Source organism: Poecilia reticulata, chromosome 6 (genome assembly GCF_904066995.2).
Source record: "Poecilia reticulata chromosome 6, P_reticulata-male-v2, whole genome shotgun sequence".
Lineage (NCBI taxonomy): Eukaryota > Metazoa > Chordata > Actinopteri > Cyprinodontiformes > Poeciliidae > Poecilia > Poecilia reticulata.
The window spans coordinates 13,927,228-13,943,257 of NC_088835.1; the positions used below are offsets into that span (position 1 = coordinate 13,927,228).

At 36.4% G+C, this 16,030-nt stretch overlaps 1 protein-coding gene across 1 annotated transcript in view; it reads right to left on the reverse strand.

Moving 5' to 3' along the window:
- The window catches only part of LOC103466246 (uncharacterized), a 48,031-nt gene that overhangs the window by 13,244 nt on the left and 18,757 nt on the right, over window positions 1-16,030 (reverse strand). The window contains exons 11-13 of the mRNA XM_081607999.1: window positions 4,284-4,382; window positions 2,446-2,630; window positions 82-209 (exon numbers count right to left, since the gene is read on the reverse strand). Of these exons, the coding sequence (XP_081464125.1) occupies window positions 82-209; window positions 2,446-2,630; window positions 4,284-4,382 (412 nt within the window). The remainder of the gene's footprint in view (window positions 1-81; window positions 210-2,445; window positions 2,631-4,283; window positions 4,383-16,030) is intronic.

The window sequence follows — 16,030 nt, forward strand, 5'->3', positions numbered from 1 at the left end:
GAATAATGCTTTCATAAGTGTATTGAAAATAAGTAGCAGCAAGTTTGTCGTTTCATGCTTGAAAAAATTAAATGTTCTAACCTTTCACTTTTCCCACAGCCAGCAGGTTTTGTCCCAGTAACAGGGGCTACAGCCACCTCTCCACTGCTCCCTTGTCCTGCAGGCTGGTGAATGCTACTTTTCTGCTTGCTCTGCCTTTTCAATCTCACCTAAGAAAAAAGACAAAAAACAAAAAACTGAAATAAATCCCATATTGTTAAAGACAGAAATATTGGGATGTTCAATATTCATCAATTCTGGCAAAAATGAAATGTATCAATTTCCTCCTTGTTGTGTTTATTAACAGTCTCTGAATGGTTTGTGTAACTCTAAATACTGACAGAAGCACAAATCCATTAGAATGAGTTGTATTTGAAAAGTATATTAAAACCGTATAAATGTCATTGGTTATTTTGTCATATTTTAACAACTTATGTAGTTTTACTACATAAGTTGTGTAGTGACAAATTAATCTCTTGTTCTTGACTTTTGTTTTTCCAATTCCAGACCATGCAAACTAAATCCCCCAACAAAGGAATAAATCTATGATCAACTTCTAGACCACCATGCGACTCCAAAGGTCAATCACAGCCACAGTTTACAAGTTTGTAACAAAATAATTCTATAAAGCTTTGGTTCCATACACTGATAATCCTTTGAGTAACAAGCTGAAGTATCAAAGTGCATTTTCTGGGGGCTGAACTTAAAAAGATCTTGCAAAGCAACCAATATATGTGGTAATTGGTGGCATTTCATAATGTTGCTGCACATGCAGGATCTTGTCTGAATGGCTGAGGAAAAACTGTGTTATTACTCTGATGCCATTAAACTGCAATCAATTCAGCGATACCTTTTAAAAAAATTATTTTAAACCCATAGCAGCTAGCTTTAGTAAATCACAATCATTGTATAACTACACAATTTTAAATTACTTGTTTTTCAGGAGCAAGTATCCTCTAACACTTGCAGTTTTATAATCATAAGCCCTTTGTTGTCAAATATGAGGAAAGATCAGCTCAATAATAGGATAAGCTATGTTGTGTCAAAATGTTTCAAGTCACATGCTAACTTTGTGCGATTTTCTCACTCAAGCCTGTTTTGGCTTAAGTTCAAGGCATTAGACCCTAAATTGAGCAGAGTCTTTAAAAAAATCATTTGACTGATTCTTTGAGGTTTGCTGGAGGCATTTAAACTCCTCTGAGGATCAGAATCGATTCAAGAGCTAAAAATAATCTTTACCGTTAAAGAAAGAGATTTTAATAATAGAGTCCCGGAAAGCCAGAGGAGAAGGAAACATCCTTCCTGGTAAATTGGACCAAAAACCACACCCTATAAAGCAGATGTTGAAGAACAACATTATTAACCTCCACACTTGAGGCCACTTCATTAGGTACAACTGTTCAACAGCTTACCACAAACAGCAGATTGTGGCAGCAAGCAACGCACTTCGGCATCAAGACCGTGTAAACAACTTGCTGAAGTTCAAACAGTTCACATGGTTATTGACGCCAGACGAGATGGTCTGGGTGTTTCAGAAGCTGTTGATTTACTGGTACTTTCACACAACACCATCTCTTAGGCTTACAAAAAGAAAATGGAATACATCAAATGTGGACGAAAATGCCTTGTTGATGTCAGTGGAGACAAGGCAGACTGGTTTGAGATGATAGAAAGGTAACAATAAATAATATAACCAGTTGTTGTTGCCAATCTCACAACATGTGAAACCTTAAAGCAGATTGCCAGAGCTGCTGAGGAGCACAATGGGTAACAGCTCCTTTCAGCCAGGAATGAGAAACTGAAGCTACAAATCACACAAAATCACTTGGAAAAAAATTTGTCTGGCCTTTTGAGCCTCGGTTTTTAACGGAAATATTCAAAATATTGACTAGAAAAGGAAAAGTAGCAATCCATCCAGCCTCATTTCAACTGCTCAAGCAAGTGGTCGTGGTCCAACGGTGAGGATTATATTTTGACGACACACTTTGACTTGAGAAATATATCAGACTCCTTTTTTTAAGGAGCTAAGGCAGTCCTAAACACAGTTGTATCGGCTTTGTTAAATAAGCTTTGATTAATTGAAAATAAAAAGAAACCAAGAAGGTTCAGCAAACTGGATTGGCACAAACACTAGTAATGGTGTTAGTTGGAGTGTCTAACACCTCTGATATTCCTATGAATACACCACGGTTTTTTAATGCAAGGAAAAAAATAACAAAAGTAATATCCAGCAGAAAGGTTTTGTGCTTTAATCGTTACATGTTCATGGTGATTGTGATGACAAATGAGGCAAACAGCATAGTTCTTGTTTTTATGCAGAGTTAAGCAAATCGGCTGCTTGCTGCACCGTTGTACTGGCCAAGCAGATGAAAACTAAACAATGAGATGCATGGATAACATTTTTACCTGAGCTTGTGTAAATGAAGCCGAGGCTCGTCTCCGGAACATGCAGCCAGGACTCTGGTGTCTCGGCACAGCCAGTGTTTGTGAACACTTCTCCTCAACTCCCTGCCGACCCAAAGGGCTGAGAAGGCCCCGGTGCGCCATGCGCAGCACACGGGTCAGTAAACTCACACCCCCTGGAACTGTGTCTGCATGTGGAAACACCGTAGATTGTTATTCATTTGGGTTCTCCACCATTGAAAAGCTTTTGAGTTGTAGGGATCCAAACTGTAGGAAATCTAACTGAGGAATAATATTTGTCTCATTTCCCAAACATTTATTGTTGAGCACCAATTAGCTACAGTGAACAGCAACAGTCCAATGCAAAGTTATTTTCACAAAACGACTCATCCTTCCACTACATGATAACCCCCACTGACACCGCTCGGTGGGCGTACAGTACACATACTTTTGGTGTGTGAATGTGTCCTTGTTGTACACAAATGAATGTTATCAGTTCCTCACCATATTTACTCAGGGGGGAAGAATCTGTCTGCTTAGGCAAGCTGTGAACACAAAGACTCACTTGTCCCGTCCCTCATGCACACAGTCAGTCATGGACTCTACAGCATATATCTTCTGTTTATGTCGAGGGATATTTATGCCACCTCTTTCAGTAAGGAAGCTAAGATCTGGTGCTTCCCCCATCTTAACTGATAACAGCAAACTGGTACCGAGATTGGATTGTGATTTATTTGGTTTTCTTTAACACTGTGCTTCAAAACAGACCCAGTTCTGGGTCCTGCAAGCACTTCTGCTAACAAGATCAATCTAAGCACATGCTATACAATAACCAGTATAGGCATATTGCACATCTATGTAACGAGCAACAGCTTATCTAAATTATACATTTTTCTACCTCAACACCACTTAGCTCAAACACTATTAAAAAAAAACATAATTAGGCACTAATTTGTGCAACACGGTCCTGCCCACACAAACTACCAATCAGATTAAAAACCCAGACTCTGCTGTCATCTTTCTTGAGATTGCACACTACTGCACTGCAATCCCTGCCATATTCAAGCTCAAGAGCGTATAATAGTAGCGTTAGGTTTGTATTGGATATAGACTTTAAAGAAAGCATGAAATAAAGGCCAAACTGTTTCTAACCATAAATACAAAACATATGCTTTATATTAGTCATTTTGTATCAAATAAAAAAAAAAAGAAAGCCAGAGTCCTACGCTTTTATCAAAACACATCAGTGATCATTCAGATGTGGCTACAGACTGAAAATGTTGAATTTTCGGGTCTGATATTTACACTCACACTTGCTACCACTGGTGCCTTATAATACAACCTCCTTAGGAGATGATCTCTTAGGAGGCGAGTGATGTTCTTTTCTTAAAACCAAGCCCCTTTTTAACACCTACACAAGAAAATACAAAAAGAGAGTTAAAGAGAGGATGAATAACCTTCTCACTGAAAGGGACCTGATGAAACCTGTGAGTGCCTGTAGCTTCTAAAACCAATGTTTACCAGCTGCCTCCGTCTTTATTCTCTCCATAATATGGTGACAAAGACTTTGGATAAAACATTACAAAGAACGGTCTGGTTGAAGAGGTCCGACTGAAAAGCACCGGTGAGCAAGCTTGCACTTGTTAACTTAAAAATAAAACTTCACTTGTTGACAAGCTCAAATGACTTTCTGCCACTAAAATCCTCTCATCTTTGCAGAAAACATTTATTTAATTGGGTAGCTGAAGCATACAGTGATGCATGAGCAGACTCTAAAGCAAAACAGGAGACGCGACTAATGTATACATTAAGTGTAGATATACATAAAGACATTAGCTCACCTTTTTCAGAAGTTTTCTTGGCTCCAGATTTTGAAATATGTCGTGTCTCGTTTCCTGTTCCGACTTTGTTGGATGAGTCCTGGGGGTTTTCCAACTTTTCTGCAAGAAATAAAACCAATACCAACTTTTTGTATAGATGTCTTGGATCAAAGCAGTATTTTTGCAAAAATGCATTCACATGAACTTGTTCGTGAGTAGAGTTTATATAGTTAAGAACGTTGCACTAAACAGAACAGTTTTTCCATGTTTGTGAACGTTTTTCATTATTTCTGTTGGTTTTTAGCCATACGATAACTACAATGAGAAAAAAAATGCTTTGAAAAGTATCTCTGTGTTGACTAGATGCCATTAATCCTTAGAGGGATGGGTGACAAGATCCTACACTTTTGTATAAGTGGGTCAAAATCGACCTGTATTAGAATCAATGTGTTTTAGGGCTAATTGTCCTTTTGGCTAAGAATAATCATTTGTAATATAAAAGTTGGATGCATTTGTAAATCAATATACAATGTATGTGGAGGAAGAAGAGTCGATTATAATCAATGTTGCTTGAGGTCCAATGTGAAGTTGCCAAAGTCAGTGGCAGACTGGTATAATCAATATGTCATTACTGTGCTTGATTTATCAAAAATACCTGGCCATACCATCAATCAAGCTTTCAATCTTTATTTTAATTTTTGGAAAACGTCTTGGGATCTACATTAGCTCTAAGCTAAAATTGTAAAATTAACAGATAAACACTGTTAATACCAGTATGAATCTTTACAATAACAAGTTTAACTTTTAAAACGAATGCTTGACATAAATAAACCTTTTGACTATATATAATTTACTGAATTATCTGCACTTGGCATTAAATGTATTAGCTATATTGTATCAGATTAGGACATCTCTAGCAACAGGTAAACAAACAATCAAATCAGCATTTCATCAATTCTGAGACAATTTTCCCCAAGAACAAAACAAAAATTGAGATTGACAACATGTTGACAATGTTGGTAAAGAAAATCTTGCTCTGGTTAAATATACAAGTGTCTCAGCACTGACCCTCAAATATATCCCACTGCACAGTTAAAACAGTTTAACATTGACAAGGATTTTCGTCTTTTTTTCACAAAACTATGCCATTGTTTTAGGAAAAATGCATTCACTTATTTTTAAATCTCTGATGCCATAATGATAATTTTTGGGGCATCAACACAATGATTTCTGTTTTCGAAGTCAAATTCCGGCTTTGTCCTTCCATTCAGATAAGAAGACATTTATTCTAAAAGTGTTAGACTTTATCTTAATCTCTATAACATTAAAAAGGTCAGAATATTATCTAACTAAACATATAGTTTTTGCTTTAACCATTGTTTTATGTTGATCAAACATTGACAAATATGTATTTGCTTGATTATTTTGGCGATGTTTATTGCATGTTTCATAATCGGTAGCTGTATGACGTTTTCATGATGTAAAGCACTTTGAATTGTCTTGCTGCTGAAAATGTGCAACAAAAACTTGACTTAAAGTGAATTTGATTTTCTGTCAAAAATCACACTGAGCAGAGCAAAGATTGAATTTCTCAAAGTGTAACTGGCAGTCACAAATTGGACGCATGTCGGGTTGTAGGTGTCCATCACAGCAAAACAAACGGTAAGTGGTCTGCACTTGTGTAGCACTTTATCAAGTCCAGAGGACTCCAAAGCACTTCATTCATGCACACATTCACATTAAGGGATGACGTACTCCTCTAATTTCCATATGCCTGAACAGGAGTTTTGAGGATAAGGCCTTCCTTTGCCAAACAGGAAGAGACGATGATAAAGTGCAGCGTCTACAGGCCTAATGCAAGGTCTTTGCAGAATTTTGACTAGGGTCATCTTTGATGTTAAAGCGACTCAGTTCCCAGACACACCCTCCCCGTTTCCTATAGCCCATGGCTCTCACCCTCTGCCTCATGTCTCTGTCTCCTTCCTTCCCTCCCTGCGATCCATCTCAATCACCGTCAGACATCAGTTAAGGAGGGGTTCCCTTCCACAGCAGAAATCAAAACACCGACGTGTCACAGCATGCCTCCAGTCAACCACCCAAAAACCAACCAAGATGGTCTGAAATAACATGGTAAATAATTTGAAACTGTAGGACTGAAAAGACATCCACCACGATTGAATACACATAAATATGTAGCCTCGCTTTATGAAGCGTCTTCGCAGTTGACGAAGTGCTTTAACAGCATGCAATTTACAGTAAAATCACAGTTACAAGGGAGCAAGTGGTTTTATTTGGAAGTTCATTTTCAATACTAGCATGCAGTTGCCTCTTCTGAGCTCTGGTGTTAGAACTGTCGTAAACAAACAAGAAACAAATCTATGTGTTTAATATTCGTTTTTGTTGAAGACTTAAATCCAGACAGTGGAAGTATTAACACGGGTGAGCTCACCTGAGCAGTTTCTGTATGACTCAAGTGGGTAATGAGTAGGCCTGCGTGAATGTGTGACTATGTAGGAGTGATTTATTGTTGAAGCTAAGCCTTCTGCAGGCACTTCTGCCCTCACTAGACTTGCCACCCAGCAGCCAGACACTCAGTCAGTCCTCCTCAAACAACTTTAATTAAAGTAAAACTGAAAACAACTTTGTTTCATCACACAAAACGAGCTGCCCTCAGCATGTCATAAAATGTCAGAATAAAACGCAACACTACTCCTGATCCATACACAGTATTTGCTTAGTACTAGAAAGATACCAGGTTCATAAAACCAAGCACAGCACAATGAGTTGAGTCTTGACAAGGTCTATTTTAATCAGATGACTACCAGCTCCAATTTACAACATGCCTGGCCCTGCCATGTAATTAGTCGCACTAAATAAAATATGAAAACATGAAGTCAAAGGTTTTGGTCAGAACTACAGAGATGGATAATAGAAGGCTGCCACAAGGATATTAATCTGCTGATTGTTCAAATATATTTCCAATTAAGAACAACACAGTCATGACGTAGAAACTAAAATCATGCCACTAATCACCATTATGGTAAAGTTGTTGTTACAACAATCCACAAAACCGCAGAAGGAAAAATGAAAATTAGAGAGCAATTAGATTGTCATGCATTTTATTTCTAATTTCTGTGTGACCACAATGATAAATCTTGGTTATCATACTTTGAGAACCTCATAGCCCATATTACCTGCATACGAGACAGAAACGGTTATAGCACTCAACAGGGGAAAAACAGCTTACTTGACATTCGTTGTCATTTTGGCATAGAATAAAAAGTTTTCCTGCAACCGTTAATGCTGTAACACCCTGATTAATAAAATTCCCCAGAAGTATTTTATGACAACTGTAAACCCTTTTTGATACAAGATTTTTGTCTTATTACTTCAAACACCTTTAAGAGACTCAATCATGTCATATAGGAAAAAGTTGACAACATAACTTATTGCAAGCCGTTTCTTTCTTCCCATCTTTACTTTTCAAAGTAGAAGATTACTGCATTGTTATTCTACGGTTTTTGGGTGCGACGAAGGTCTCTGGATTATCTCCACACATTATTTAAAAACCATAATTCATTGGGGTATTGGCTAAGGATCAAAGAAAATCCTTCAGATGATTTAATCTTGGATCCCGCTCTGTCACTGTAACTCAGCCAGTTTGGAATATGATAGGTGTTTCCAAACACAGCGCAGTCCTGTTGCACAGGTTCTTCAGTTCCACTAAATCAAAACATATATACTGGGCAGCACTGGTTTAGTGCCATTAAGGCTACAGTATGTAACTGAACATGAATGAACTGAATAAAAACAAAAAGATTACATACTCGTTGAAACTGTCACTATGCAGTGACAGTTTGGTATGAGACAAATAATCTGTGAAAACCTTTAGCACCTTATGCATCACCATCTGTGCCAGGTGTGTGCTTCAGTGACAGTCTGTCCAGCAGGATGGATATCCAATTGCAATGCAAATGATGCAATGAAGACATTTTGTTCAGTCTTAATTTAGTAGAGCATCTACTGTTACAGTAGGATGATGGCTTTTTAGGATGAGTTGAAACGAGGCCTCACTTTGTAACCAAAAATAACTTTAGTCAACTTCAAATTAAAAGCTGGTCTTAAAAAAAGGCATCAAACATACATTAATGTTGTGGAATTTTAATGCATTTTTAATTGCTACTATTTGTTAAATACATTTACTTTTAAGCTGCATTTCCTTAAATGTCAGCATGGCAGCTGAGACAGGTTGTCATGCAATGAGCGCATTTACTTTTATGAGGACCGGAGCGCGGTTTCTATCAGACAACTTAACCTATAATCACTGAAAAAGCTGCACTGCATCTACGACATGGCACACAAACCACTTATGTCAACTTAAAACTAACAAATAAAAACATATGATAAAATCCTGAATGACGCACGGTTGTAAATGCCAGAGTCGGTGAGCTCAGTCTGGAGCTTCCTCTGTGACTCAGGGATTTAATGAGAAGGTATGAATGACAACGGGTGTTTTACTGCCCACTCTCTCTCTCTCTCTCTCTCTGGAAGTCAGTTTCGGATAACGCAGCACTGCTGATTCTTCAATGTCCAGCCATTAATGCTGATGACACACAGCCATTTGAAGGTTGTGTATTAGTGCGTTTGAAGCTCTGACGTCCTCTGGGACAGAGCACCTGTAGCTCCGAGTGAAAAGCTCTGATGCAAGGCCTGGAATCAGCAGATCCTGTAGCCTGGGAATTCACTGACAATGCTCAATGGCAGCTTTGAGGTGCTGATCATTTAGAGAGGGAAAGAGAAAGTAATGAAGATTGGAAATTTCCCCGAGGAATAATAGAAGACATCAAGACAGTTTCTCTTACTCAACCCTGCCTCAGAATACCCAAGAAAACTCTCCTCATAATCAATTGAAAACTCATCTTAGAATAGATGCAACACTGAAGAAAGCAGGAATGAGATTTTACCTCACAAACAACAAATTGAAGGCGAATGTCAGGTTTAAGTGGGGTCAAATTCTGACTTCTCTTGTATTATTTATGTTTGAGAATCCATGGAGCCATTTGTATGGGACTGAAAGCACAGGGAAATGTTATACAAGTGGTTAAAAAAAAACATGAGACATATCTGACATAGCACAAGTCATCTTCTAAAATTTTATCAAAAAAATAAGACCAGGTCAGTTTTTCCCTGATGTCCACGAGGTTAAAAGATGTCCATGTTTTAGACTCGCGGACATGACTCAGCTTGCAGTCATCACATCCCTGCCTATGCAGACTGTTTAAAGAGAAAATTCAATCTGCTAAATATTTTACAATTAGAAAAAAAAAAAAGAAGATAGAGACGTGAAAGGCTAGAGAAAGTGATGAGATGCAGAAAGAAGGGAAAAACTCCCAGAAGAAAAGAAACAAGATGTTAGAAAAACAAAGCAGGATGCTCAGATGCTTTTGCGTTTGTAGAGATTATGCTGATGTAGCCTACTTTCTAAATTAAACATACAGAAACCTTCCTCCAAAGCAAAGAAATGAAGCACTTCTGCCTCGTTCACAAAAAACATTTCATACAGTACATATCAAGTTGTATCTCTTTTTTTCCCATAAGGGTGGTTTCTTAGCACTGGACAAGTTTTAATTTGTAAAAGTGATGGCAAAAAATGCTCTTCGGGTTGAAAAAGCTGCTGATCCTTAAGTTAGATGAGTTAAACTATCATAAGATCACTTTGATGATTTAAAAGTCCCAATATAAAGACCTTATATTAGGACTCTTTGCCTTTCAACATGAAAAAAAAATGTTTAAAAAAAATCTATAGTACAAAGGTACACTGGATTATAGAACAAAGGCAGTTGTTTCTCAGCCAGTCTATCTTAGCCTTTCCTTAAAAATAAATAAATAAATAAAATAAAATTACCAACAGGAGGTGTGAGCATTTGGTCATTCTATCCATCTGGGTCATCATGAACATCAAAGTTAGTTAAAGCTTCTGGGTCTTATCAGGTCTCTTTAAATCTCCCTAAGATTACACAGGTTAAATCAACATTCTATAGGGTAGACTTATCAATCAAAATATGCAAGTGTACCATAGTAAGTCTCAAAAACCTTTGCTTATTTTAAAGTCTTTTTCATTCTACTTGCTAAAAGACAATCTGATTCGTCTGTAATAATAGAAAACTGAAAAAGGCCAAAAGTAAGCAAACAGCAGGAAGCACAAAGATGTGTGAACTCAGGGAAAAATGCAGTCATAGATTATAAATGAAAGAATGGGGACTTCCAGAAACAAAACAGAAATGGTGTAGAGAGAGCAAGATGGAGGATACGGTTGGAAAAACTAAGAAAAAAAAACAAAACAAAAAAAAACAAATACCTGGTACCTTTAAAGTTTTCTCATTTTTCTGGCCTCCAGAATAATGTCATGATAAGAGCAATAGTTCTTCAGCTAGTGAAAGTTAAAGGACCAGTGGATGGAGGAAAAAAGATAAGCAGGTTAAGGAAATAAAGCATTCAGCAGGTACAATGCTGAGGGATGGGGCCAAGATGGCTGTATGTAAAATAAACATAAAAGCAGTACGGAAGCTTACACAATAAGTTACAAAAAAATAATCTCCTTACCAATTCATTAAACAGAGTTAGACAATTTAGAGCCACACAATAAAAATAAAACATTTTTAGAAATTAGATTTTAAAGGCTATGTTTATGTTAGCCAATGCTTTCCATAATAGTGGACTGCTATGACTGCCAAATCAATCACTTTCTGCTTAGATGGGATGCAGGACAAAGCCATTTTAAATACTGTTACATATTTAATGCTCAACCTGTATGATTCCTCTCAAAAATAAAATAAATATGTAATAAGATGCCAGGATGAGATCTTGTTGTATTAAAGCACCATAATACTTCCTGTCAATGTCACGTTTCTTTGTGTACTATACATGCTCTGCTGGCATGTGACCTTGCCTGGAAAGGTCAGTGTAAGCTATCATAGCACGCCTCAGATACAAGAATCAATGTTTTAAACTCGACACCCTTGATGTACTGAGGTTCTTATTTTGAAATCAGAAAGAGAGAATGTCTTGAGTAGTTATTTTACTGATAGAGATGGCTGATGAAAAACAGATAACCTAAAAACTATTTCAAGAACTAGTAGAAATACACAAATCTACTGACCACAATTAGGCAATCATCTGCTGAACTGACTATAAATGATGACTTTCTGTTGAAAATGTAAAAATGTAACCTTTTTTTGAGTCATAAAAAAGCAACGGCGACAACAACATTCATAGAAATGGAAAATGAGTGAATAATGGATCGTGTTCCTTTGGAAGTATTGGTGAAAAATTTAAAATTGAAGTTAATGGTACACGTAAATGTAAAAACTGTTTAATAGAGATTGATTATACTGCTCTGTATATAAATTAGAAAGTTTTTTGTAAAGTACCCAAACTTTAAACTCTAGTTATTTTATCTTGTTTTATGTTAGAAATACCCTTACACATTCACGTTGAGGTATGTTAGAAATACCCTTACACAATCACGTTGAGGTTGTACATCCAATATAAATAATTCGGTAACACTTTATTTGAAAGGGTGTGCATAAGACTGACATGACACTGTCAAAAACATGACATAACGTCTGTCATGAAGTGTCATTCGTTAAATAATGACACTTTTAATGCAAAGTTGCTCTAAACGTTGCACTGAAAATAAATTAAAAATGCCAACTTTGCATTAAATTATAATTTACAAAATCATGCAAAGTTGGCACTTTTAATGGACTTTCAATGCAACTTTTAGAGCAACTTTGCATTAAAAGTGTCATTTACCGAATGACACTTCATGACATCAGTCATAAAGATTCATAAAGACTTCTTTATGTCAATGACAGATGTTATGTCATGTTTATGACAGTGTCATGTCAGTCTTATTCACACCCCTTCAAATAAAGTGCTACCAATAATTCCGGCTGATGTCAGGAATTCCATAAAACATTTTGAAGGCAAATTTTATATTTTGTAATATTTTAGTCTTCAAAGAGAAATTTGAATCAGTAGGTTACAAATAAAAGCCTGACTGGTCCATCTTTTTTTTTTTTTTTTTACAGATCTAATTTATAAAAATAAAAACATATGGATTCTTAAACTTCCCAAGAAAATTGACTAAATCCCCTTGCGTGACCTCCTTCATAAGTAAGCTAACTGCAAAATGATTTCAAAGGACTGTGATATTTAATCTAGCTTCTTAATAATCAAACTATGTAATAAATACTTCATTTAAGACCACTTTGTTTGAAAAGTTTTCATTAACATGTTCCTTTTTTTTCCTGAGCAAACACATATGGATTACGGACAAATACTTCCACCCACACACACTTGTCACAACAGTTTGTAATAATACTTCAGTTCTCAAGGGGATCAACATCTCATCTCAAAGACTATGTTCTCATTAATCAGACAGCAGCCAAATCATTCCTGTGCTTCCCGCTTGCGTGAAAATGACAGACAGGTAAAGCTCCCTAAGGAGTGTGGTATTAAATGATGCTTGAGAATACTAAGTATTTAGAAGGTGCATAAGGAGAAGAGGAAAAAAAACAAACAAACAATTGCCTGCAAAGAGTCAGTCAACAAAGTGCCAAAAGCTCAATTAAAAATGGAAGGAATGGAATGAAAATGCATCAGATCTTGACCCTGTTATTATTTCATTCAACATTTTTTAAAGCTTTTTAAATTGCACATGAATAGGTTTAGAAAACCACCTGAACAAAACGAGGAGGAGTGTAAAAGTACAGAAAACTGCAGCAATGTTCAGAATGTTAGCTAAAATGTAAAAACATCCCTAATTAAAACCCAACTCTCTGACCGTTGGTAGAGCATGATAAGATGAACTGTGGCCAGATGATAAGCAAACACAAACGAAATGCTAAGATTAAATATAGCCATATTGTTGAGAATGTAATGACAAAAAAACCCAAAAAACTTATGTGACGTATGTGGCTGACCCAGAAAACAGACACTTGTATTCATTCAGGCAAAGAGAACTTAAGCCAGCGTAATGTCATCAGCATAAAATATGTTAGATGTTATAAACGGCACTAAAGATTTGTCCAAGGTGGTGATGTGATTCAAAAGCATAACAGTGCTGGTTTAGAGCAATAGATTGGTCATGTAAACTTTGTGTTATTAGAAACAAAGAGGTTGGGGGAATATCGAAAGAGCTACAGAAAGATTTCATCAATCCAAAAGAACACTCAGTTTATGGGACAACATTCAACTCTCAGACTTTGTCCAACTACTCCTTATATTGTTCCATACAAATACATTTTCCTGCCAGAGGTCAGTTTTGTATGTAAGAGCAGAGTCTTCTTACATTATTTGGCAAGTAAAATATGACCCACATTGATGATTTGCATGCATGAAAATCATCAAAGCCTCTTTGAAATACCACGTCCTAGATTTTAGTAAAAATTGACACAATTAAGATAATCCAGTAATCTTTAACAAAGCACATTCCCCTCTTTATTCACATGAGTCTTTCCCTTTGTGGAATTTCATCCACTCCGAATGCACACGCAGTCTTTCGTTGCTTCGGTTTTATGGCAAAATTCCAAGACAGCCACAGGGTGTAACTGCAGAAGAGGGAAAATGACAAAAAGAAATGTATTGTTGCACATCAGGAGAGCTGGCAATGTGAATATTCATTCAAAAATGATGTCAGACTGGAAGGGCAACGTTCGGGATCTAACCCAGGAAGATATGAGCCAAGATCAACATATTTTTCCTATTTTCTTTCTTTTTTCTCTCTCTCCTATTTCATGCCCCAACTGCGGCTTCTTATCCCATTAACAGACACATATTCTCAAAAAGAAGAACTAACCCAACTCTTAATTCAATGACTACATAAAGGGAGAAAGAAATGGTGTACAAGCTTCCTTTCATCAAAAAAAAAAATCACTAAGTATTTTGGAAAAAAAACTATTTACTTTGACATTAATACAATCCCCATTTCATCCACACACCTTTCAGAATAAAACCTGATAAAAGAACACCCACTGCAGTTTAAATCTCAAAAGCTGAGTGAGTCATCTCTAAAGTCATGATCTGCATATTGAGTCAAAGTTTTTTCCAAATAACCTCAGTATAATCCTGTATTTTAATGCACAAGAGTTTAGGTGTCTTAAGTCAAGATTCAGGGATGTGTGCCCTGAATGTCATCCTGCTTCAACACATCTAATTCAAACTGACAACAGATTAACAAGATTCTGCAAAAAATGGCTAAATTCAGGTGTGCAAAGAAAGATACCCATCTATAACGTGAAGTATTACGAGCGTCCCAACACATTCATCTTGATACAAGTCAAACAGCAGACTAATTGAAAAAGGAAAAATGGAAGAAAAAAAAAAAACAACATTTTTCCACTTCAACTTTTTATACAGTTAGGGAGCTTCCACGAGTAAAAACGCTTAACTGCTACTCAGAGATTATATCAAAGTTGAACTCATTGGAAGTAGAATATAAGGAAATATCTGGAATTTTGAGAAAGTTTAAGAAAGCAGTCATTTCTTTTTCTACAAAGTAAAAAAAGTGTGTGTTTTTATTGACAAAAACTAGATAAACTAAATGCAAACTGCTATATGTGCCCGTCAAAAATTTATGAAATTAAATGGCAAAGGTCCTGCTCATAAGATTTTGCCTAATAATAGGGCTGGATCAGCCCTGGAGGCTGATTGAGCAGGTGGCATTCCACCTTAACTAGCAGAAACAAATACTTTGGGAAGGAGGAGGATTACAGCAGCTTACTAGAAAGCAAGGCTGGTCTGAGGGTCATAAGTAGGCCTAACACCCTTAGAGGTTAAATAGGTCACATTCCTGCAGGACTAAAGGATACAATTCAGTTTCAACAATGGTATATTACCAAAAATTTGTCATGATAGCACTGATATCCATGTACCATGTTCATTTAAAACCTGAAAAGTAAAATGTTTTCTCCTGAAAACTATTCCCCATGTATAAAAACACACAGAGCACTAAAGTTATTATTCTGAGCCTGAATCATTTATCATGATACCAGAGAGGAAAGTGACAATAAAAGCTGCTCATTAAGTGATTCTAGATGGGTTCTGATATGGTCCAGGGACCCACAAGGACAGTAACACACGCACAAAAATATGCACAAGCATTTTAATATACATAAAGCAGTGCATGTGTCTGAGGGAGGCAGATGGGCAGAGGTCAAAGTGCTGTAAACAATGAGATAGAATGAAATGGAGAGGGATGAAAAAGAAAGAACTGAAAACTTTACCAAAGTACTTTTCAAATCAAAAGTTTGTATAAAAAGCAGTAAGAAATTAATTCTGATCATTTTAATCTCTGGAGTAGTTTAGGCTTGAAAAATAAAATGTGAACAAAAAACATGACATAAATGAACAAAAATAATCTTCACCTTTGTAAATAACAAAGCAGACATAAGTTAGAACACCAGAAAATTATTTTGTGTGTGTGTATGCGTTATTAAACCTTACCATGGTAGAATATTGCTGTCCTGCTACCATTTTCTATTTGCAAACTCTTGAAACACTTCCAAGGCAGTCGGCTTTCAAAACATGCAAATGCTTCTATTTCTAAAATAGAACAATTTGACTAAAATTATTCTGGCTGCATGAGCATGAGGGGCTGATCCAATTTCCTTTAAAACCATTAAGTTACTGTATTCTATATGGGAAAATAAATTCCATCATAATTTAAAATTTTGTTGTGACCACCTATGACTTCTTGGATTGGT